This window comes from Chiloscyllium punctatum, chromosome 23 (genome assembly GCF_047496795.1).
Source record: "Chiloscyllium punctatum isolate Juve2018m chromosome 23, sChiPun1.3, whole genome shotgun sequence".
NCBI classification, from domain to species: domain Eukaryota; kingdom Metazoa; phylum Chordata; class Chondrichthyes; order Orectolobiformes; family Hemiscylliidae; genus Chiloscyllium; species Chiloscyllium punctatum.
The window spans coordinates 47,397,377-47,405,865 of record NC_092761.1 but is presented as its reverse complement, the minus strand read 5'-3'; the positions used below and the strand labels follow the sequence as shown (position 1 = coordinate 47,405,865).

At 41.5% G+C, this 8,489-nt stretch overlaps 1 protein-coding gene across 1 annotated transcript; it reads left to right on the top strand.

The window, feature by feature from the left end:
• Window positions 1–406: 406 nt before the first annotated feature.
• On the top strand, window positions 407–8,211 carry LOC140493950 (probable G-protein coupled receptor 139). Its single transcript, XM_072592901.1, has 2 exons — window positions 407–473; window positions 7,301–8,211. Exons 1-2 carry the CDS (start codon window positions 407–409, stop codon window positions 8,209–8,211), a joined length of 978 nt encoding a protein of 325 aa, XP_072449002.1.
• The last annotated feature ends 278 nt before the right edge of the window (window positions 8,212–8,489 follow it).

Here is an 8,489-nt window from a genome sequence, read left to right as displayed (position 1 = left end):
TGTCATATGACAAAGAGGGGGTTCTGTGATCTGATAATCACTTAATTAATATACACAATACAGTGAAGGCAACCCTGAAACAATGAAATCTAGAATTGACACTGGTCATATTACAAAGGACAGAGCCATTGCTGGAAAATATATGCTGCAATTATCATTACCTGACAAGTGCAAACAGAATTCTCCAGCCTGTTGTTTTTTTAAATTTTCAATTCAATTGCTTCATCATTATGAATCACAGAAGGGATTTAGTTAGGCTGTCGTCATCCGCTCAGTTAGACAGAAACAATCTAATTTTTACGCCTCTATGTAAACTCAATGGCCCATGTCTAACCCACTGTACATAAATTACCAGTTGCAGGCATATATACCTTCAGAACAGATTTCAGAGAATTGGCAGGAGAGAATGATTGATACACTTGAACAGGTTGAAAAAATATACAACACCATTATTGCTGTTATTGGTGTTCCTGGTAAGTGTGGGTAATAATTGATGGTCTTTAAATATGCTTTTGTTTGTGTGGGTCCGTCTGTCCGTGTGTGTCTGCCTGTGTGTGTGTGTGTGAGAGAGTATGTGCGTACATCTGGTGGGTGAAGATTATCCCTACTTTTCAGATTTATACTGGAACATGGTGTTCCACTGACCAGCTTTGTATATGCATTCAGCAAAATATTTTTTCTTGAACTCAAGTGTCCTGAATTGCTAATAGAGTTTTTTTTCTTAATTATGTTCTAGTGAATATAAAACTCTATTTTTTGTTAACTTCCTGTGTATACTGAATAACCATCTGTCTGTGCTGAAACATTTTGCATCATTGACTCAGATCTTAGCTCAGTCAGCCCTTATGATGAAGGAATAGCTGAGAATTTTTGTTACTGTCAAATTATATTGAGTGTGGTTGGCCAACAGGAGGGGAACACCTTGCAATAGTATTTGTGTATTAACCACATTTCCCTTTGTCGAACAGTACTGAGTGCAGGTTACCCACTGGTGTGAAATGTATTCAATTTCTCCAATACTGCTTGGTTTAGTATAGACATGAGGTTACGATGGTACCAGGTTGCAGATGATTGATTTCTCATCCACAGATTTTCATTCTTGTTCAATGAAGGTAACAATGGGCAATTTAAGATTTTATTTTAATAGTTGGGTATCAGAGGGACAGGAATTGTTGTTGGATGGTCCGGGGCTCAGATGTTTCAAAAGGAAGAGGGAGGGAGGTAAAAGAGAGAGGGGCGTGGCATTGCTCATCAGAGATAGTATCACAGCAGCAGAAAGGGAGGTCATCAAAGAGGCTGGAAGTCAGAAAACAGGAAGGGAGCAGTCACTTTGTTGGGAGCTTTCCACAGACCCCCAAATCACAACAGAGACCAGGAGAAGCAGATGGAGGGACAGATTTTGGAAAGGTGCAGAAGTAACAGATTTGTTGTGGGTGACTTCAACTTCGCTAATATTCATGATTTGGAGGAGTTGGGTTGGGCTGGGGTGGACAAAGGTAAAAAGTGACAACCACCTGATGAAGAGGCAGCACCTCGAAAACTAGTCCTTCCAAATAAACCTGTTGGACTAAAACCTGGTGTTGTGTGATTTTTAACTTCGTGAATATTGGTTGGAAGCTTTTGAGTGCAAATAGTTTGGATGGAGCAGATTTTGTCAGGTATGTTCAGGAAGGAATCAACAAGAGGGAAGGCCATATTGGATTTCATGCTTGGCAATGAACCAAGTCAGGCATCAGCTCTCTCGGTGGGAGGACATTTCAGTGATAGTGATCACAACTCCCTGACCTTTACTATAGTCATGGAGAGGGATAGGAGTAGATGGCTTGGGAAAGTATTTAATTAGGTGTGGGGTTATTATAGTGATATTAAGCAAGAAATGTGGAGAATAAATTGTTCTCCGAGAAATGCAGGATGGAAATCTGGAAGTTGTTTAGGAAGCTCTTACTGTGAGTGCTGGATAGGTTTGTCCCACTCCAGCAAGGAAAGGTTGGTAGGGTGAAGGAACCTTGGGTGACAAGGGATGAGACAGGGCTCTAGAGAGTTACAAGGTAGCCAGGAAGGAACTGAAGAAAGAGCTGAAGAAGTGCTAGAAGGGGACATGAAAAGCCTTGGCGGGTAGCATTAGCGAAAACCCCAAGGCAGTCTATACTTATGTGAGGAACAAGAGGATAGCCAGAATTACAGTAGATGGCCAGATCTGGGATAATGAAGGAAAGTTATGCCTGGAGTCGGAGGAGGTGGGGAGGTCCTTAATGAATACTTTGCTTCAGCATCCACTAGTGAAAGGGACCTTGTCATTTGTGAGGATAGTGTGAAACAGGCTGATATGCTCAAACATGTTGGTGGTAAGATGGAGAATGTGGTGGAAATGCTTTTAAAAATAAGGATATTTAAGTCCCCTGGGCCAGACGGGATATAACCAAAGTTGCTACCGGAAGCAAGGGAAGAGATTGCTGCATCTTTGCTGATAATCTTCGCATCCTCACTGCCCACAGGAGTAGTACCAGATGATTGGAAGGTGGCAAATGTTATTCCCTTGTTCAAGATGGGGAATAAGGATAACCCTGGGATTAAAGACCAGTCAGTCTTAACCACTAATCTGTGGTGGATAAATTATTGGCGAGGATTCTGAGAGACAAGATCTATGTTTATTTGGAAAAGCAAAGCTTGATTAGAGATAGTCAGCTTGGCTTTGTGAAGGGCAGGTCATGCCTCACAAGCCGTACAGAATTTTTTGAGGATGTGACAAAAGACATTGATGAAGGGAGAGCAGTGGATGTGGTGTATATGGATTTTAGCAAGGCGTTTGATAAGGTTCCCCAATGTAGGCTCATTCAGAAAGTAAGGAGGCATGGGATATTGGGCAAGTTAGCCAGCTGGATATAGAATGGGCTGCCCTATAGAAGGCAGAGTGTAATAGCAGATGGAAAGTATTCAGCTTGGAGCTCGGTGACCGGGGTATTCCATAGGTATCTGTTTGGGGGCCTGCGCTCTTTGTGATTTTTAGAAATGACTTGGATGAGGAAGGGGAAGTGTGGATTAGGAATTTTGCCAATGACATGAAGGTTGGTGAAATTGTGGATAGTGTGGAGGGCTGTCGTAGGTTACAGGGAGACGTTGACAGGGTGCAGAATGGGCTGAGAATTGACGAATAGAGTTCAACCTGGAGAAGTGTGAGGTGATTCACTTTGGAAGGTCAAATTTGAATGCAGTGTACAGGGCTAACTACAGGATTCTTGGCAGTGTGGAGGAACAGAGGGATATTGGATCCCTAAAACTTGCGAGCCAAGTTGATAACGTTGTTAAGAAGGGGTGTGGTGTGTAGGCTTTCATTAGCAGGGGGATTGAGTTTAAAATCATGCAGTCATGCTGCATCTCTATTAAGCCTTGGTTAGATCATACTTAGAAATTTGTGTCAGTTCTAGTCCCCTCATTATAGGAAGGATGTGTAAGCTCCAGAGAGAGTGCAGAGTGTATATGAATTTTAGTAAGGCGTTTGATAAGGTTCCCCATGGTAGGCTACTGCAAAAAATACGAAGGTATGGCATTGAGGGTGAGTTGGAGGTTTGAATTAGGAATTGGCTGGTTGGAAGAAGACAGAGGGTAGCAGTTGATGGTAAAGGTTCATCTTGGAGTGCAGTTACCAGCGGGGTTCCGCAAGAATCTGTTTTGGGACCATTGCTGTTTGTCAGTTTTATAAATGACCTGGAGGAGGGGCTAGAAGGTTGGGTGAGCAAGTTTGCGGATGATACGAAAGTCAGTGGAGTTGTTGACAGTGAGGAAGGATGTGTCAGGTTACAGCGGGATATAGATAAGCTGCAGAGCTGGGCAGAAATGTGGCAAATGGAGTTCAATGTGGGTAAGTGTGAGGTGATTCACTTTGGTATGAGTAACAAAAAGATGGGGTACTGGGCTAATGGTCGGATACTTGGTAGTGTGGATGAGCAGAGGGATCTTGGTGTCCATGTACACAGATCTCTGAAAGTTGCCACCCACGTAAATAGTGCGGTGAAGAAGGCATATGGCGTACTGGCTTTTATTGGTAGAGGAATTGAGTTCCGGAGTCCTGAGGTCATGTTGCAGTTGTATAAGACTCTGGTGCGGCCGCATCTGGAGTATTGTGTGCAGTTTTGGTTGCCATACTATAGGAAGGATGTGGAGGCACTGGAACGGGTGCAGAGGAGGTTTACCAGGATGTTGCCTGGTATGGTAGGGAGATCCTATGAGGAAAGGCTGAGGCACTTGGGGTTGTTTTCATTGGAGAAAAGAAGTTTTGGGGTGACTTGATAGAGGTGTGTAGGATGATTAGGGGTTTAGATAGGGTTGACTATGAGAACCTTTTTCCACATATGGAGCCAGCTATTACAAGGGGGCATTGCTTTAAATTAAGGGGGGGTTGGTATAGGACAGATGTTAGGGGTAGATTCTTTACTCAGCGAGTCAAGTGTTCATGGAATGCCCTGCCAGTAGCAGTGGTGGACTCTCCCTCTTTATGGGCATTTAAACGGGCATTGGATAGGCATATGGAGGATAGTGGGCTAGTGTAGGTTAGGTGGGCTTGGATCGGCGCAACATCGAGGGCCAAAGGGCCTGTACTGCGCTGTATTTTTCTCTGTTCTTTGTTCTATGTAGAAGATTTACCAGGATGCTGCCTGAACTGGAGCATATATCGAATGAAAAAAGTCTGAGGGTGCTGGGGCTTTTCTCATTTGAGCGGAGAAGGATGAGAGGAGACTTGATAAAGGTGTACAAGATAATGAGAGACATAGATAGACTGAATAGCCAGAGACTTTTACCCCGAGAGGAAATGTGTATCATAAGGGGTGTAATTATTAAGTGATTGGAGGAAGGTTTAGGGGAGATGTGAGAGGAAGATTCTTTACACAGAGAGTGGAATGCACTGCCAGCAGTGGTAGCAGAGTGAGAGACATTAGGGACATTTAAGCGACTCTTGGAGAGGCACTTGGATGATAGTAATGAAGGGTATGTTGATGAGTTTGATCTTAGAGTAGGATAGAGTAGCATTGATGGCTGAAGGATCTGTACTGTGCTATACTGTTCTATATTCTTAGAATCACTGTTACTTTAATATTTTTGCTAATAAGCACATTAAGGGATTCAATGTTAACTACTCGCTGACAATTAAAACATTCATGGCAATACTCCTATAATAGGAGAGAGTGAGGACTGCAGATGCTGGAAATCAGAGTTTAAAATGTGGTGCTGGAAATGCACAGCAGGTCAGGCAGCATGCGAGGAGCAGGAGAAACCCCGAAACATCGATTCCCCTGCTCCTTGGATGCTGCCTGACCTGCTGTGCTTTTCCAACATCACACTCAGTACTCTTACAGTAGTCAAATTACCCATGCAATGACATGTTTTTCCCAGTATAGGGGCAGCATGGTTAGCACTGCTGCCTCACAGTGCCAGGGATCCTGGTTTGATTCGAGCCTCTGGCAACTATTTGTGTGGAGTTTGCACATTCATCCCGTGTCTGTATGGGCTTCCTCTGGGTATTGCCCTAAATGTTTGAATTTCCAGCGAGTAGTTAACATTGAATCCCTTAATGTGCTTATTTGCAAAAATATTAAAGTAACAGTGATTCTAAGAATATAGAACAGTATAGCACAGTACAGACCATTCAGCCATCAATGCTACTCTATCCTACTCTAAGATCAAACTCATCAACATACCCTTCATTACTACCCTTCCTCCCCCAAGCTGAAGGTATGTAGGTCAGGTGAATTGGCCATGCTAAATTGCTCATAGTATTAGGTGTATTAGTCTGGGGTTAATATAGGCTATAGGTATGGTCTGGATGGGTTGGTCTTTGGAGGGTTGGTGTGGACTTGTTGGGCCAAAGGGCCTCTTTCATACTGTAGGGAATCTAATCTAATTAAATAATAATGTTATCTTTTTTTATGTACATGGAGACGCTCCAATCTCTCAGCCATAAGTGTATCTTTTTCTCTCACTAAAATATTGAGTGAAGCTTTTGTTTTATTTCTTGCTCATTCCACTTCTGGAAGTAAGATTGGATAAACCAGTCCTTAAATAGGAGTCAACCAACTTTCATGTAGGCTTTCACTCTTTCAGGTATAACTCAATGAAGTGTCCCTCTGAGTTCAGGTAAGTGTAACTGAAGTACAAATGTGCTGTCTTTTCACAATAATGATGTCAGTCCCAGAGCCATAAATGATAATGGTAAACTCTTAATAATGAAATGCTTGGTTCATTGAATAAACTATTTTAATACATCCAACTGCTTGAATGATCTGTTTGTACTAATGGTGAACAAATATTCTCCCAATGTCAACTTTGATGAAACTCCATTTATCCTCATTCAGCAATTTGCAAAATAAAATGTTAACAGGCAGCTTGTTGAATGTTTTAGCGTTATCCCCAAACTCAGTTAAAGTCGTGACCTGTATGTGTGGCGTCTTACCAATTAGGAAAGAAAGTATGTAACATGAACATAATGATGTTAATTGTCTCTTTACGATTTGTATTCACATAATTTAATATTAGTGAAATCAGAACTTCCCTGTTGGAGAACAAACTCTTATTTATAGTAGAGTGTTCCTTCTGTTACCTTTGGGTTAATGTTCACCTCCTTCCTGTCCAGGAGCCCAGGCCACAAAGTCCTTCTGGTTGAAATAACTAAGTAATTCTACTTCTGTGAATTTAATATGTTCACTTCTCTCGTCCTAAAGAGGTCCCCTGTGCATTTGTCAAGTCTAGACATAAATTCAGTGACTGAGTTGTTGACCATTCGATGCTCCTTCAGCACATGATCCTTATTCCTTCAGCAACTGCCTCTCCCCTTCCAGTTTTGCTCTAAAACCTACTTATGCTTACATTTTCTTTTGCTGGATCTCGAACAAAATTGTACTGAATATCTATGAAAAAACCTTACTTTAATCTGGCACTTCATTGTCTGGCCATCCTTGAAATTTCAAATAGTGAGAAAAATTGCTTCTGCATCTCTTCAGTGACCCAGTTTTCAAAGTCAGTGAGTGCTGGTAGATCATAGCTAAAGGTTACCTTGCATGGTGCCAGTCACATTGAAATAATGCAGCCAATTCTCCTTTTCAATAACATTGCATCTTGACACTGTTAAAAGGAAAAGAAAGAAGGTTGTATCACGCCAGTGTGGAAATTTACATTTTAAAAAGATTCTCTTTACTCTCCCAAATCAATGAATTTTAAGGGTAAGTATCCAATCTCTATTCTCTGGACTCAGATGTGGTGATTGTTTTATAAGTAATTTAGTGCCTCTTTCCTCTTGTCTTTCTTACAGTTAACTTAGTTGCGATTATGATCCTGTCCCAAGGGAAATGTGGACTATCCACGTGTACTACATATTATCTCGTGGCTATGGCAGCTGCAGATCTTTTGGTCATTATAACTGATGTCATACTGTCACAGGTGACCCATTATTATTTTCCACGATCTTTTCTGGAAATCACTCCTGTGTGTAGTTTTCTCACTCTTCTAGTTCATGCATCAATAGATTGTTCAGTCTGGTTCACCATCACTTTCTCCTTTGACCGATTTGTTGCCATTTGTTGCCAGAAGCTGAAAACTAAATATTGTACAAACAGAACTGCAGCTGTGGTTCTAGCATCAACCTGGATTCTGCTCAGTTTAAAAAATATTCCTTTGTATTTTGTAATTGAACCCAAAGAAATAATAGACAATGTGTCATGGTTTTGTGATTCAAAAGCAAGCTATTATACTGAGCCAGGATGGGTGGGTTTTGATTGGTTTGCCACAGTTTTAACCCCATTGCTTCCATTTGCTTTAATTTTATTGCTCAATGCACTGACAGTCAGACACATCTTGGTAGCCAGTCGAGTCCGTAAGCGACTGAGGGGGCAGTGTAAGGGAGGAAATCACAAAGACCCAGAGGTGGAGAGCAGACGGAAATCAGCAATTTTACTATTCAGTATATCAGCCAGCTTCATACTGCTGTGGTCAGTGGCTGTTCTACATTTTTTATACTATAATATTACAGGAACAAATCCAGAACATTATGAGGGCTCATTATATTTATTTCAGCAGGCTGGATTTATGCTGCTGGGTTTGAGTTGCTGCACCAATACTTTTATTTATGGGGTGACTCAGTCAAAGTTTAGAGAGCAATTCATGAATGCACTCAAATATCCATTGTTGTCATTTGTTGAATTAATCAATAAAGTAAGGAACTGAGCACAAGCTATCCTGTTGTTTCCAGTCATTGAATGAAATGTGTAGCCCAATTCCACAGAATGAGTGATACCAGGAATTACTAGTATTCTGAAATGTTGAACAATAGCAGAACAATTGCATGCTTTAGGAAATAGCATGATTTTCTTTAGTAATGTTTAGAGCTGAAAATGTGTTGCTGGAAAAGCGCAGCAGGTCAGGCAGTATCCAAGGAACAGGAGAATCGATGTTTCGGGCATGAGCCCTTCTTCAGGAATTCAAGAATTTAATAATGTTTATAC

Excerpts from the sequence above, each read along its gene's own strand:
- LOC140493950 (XM_072592901.1), top strand. The coding sequence starts at position 407 with ATGATTGATACACTTGAACAGGTTGAAAAAATATACAACACCATTATT. Across the intron at positions 474-7,300 it reads TGCTGTTATTGGTGTTCCTG|TTAACTTAGTTGCGATTATG; the intron begins GTAAGTGTGGGT and ends TCTTTCTTACAG.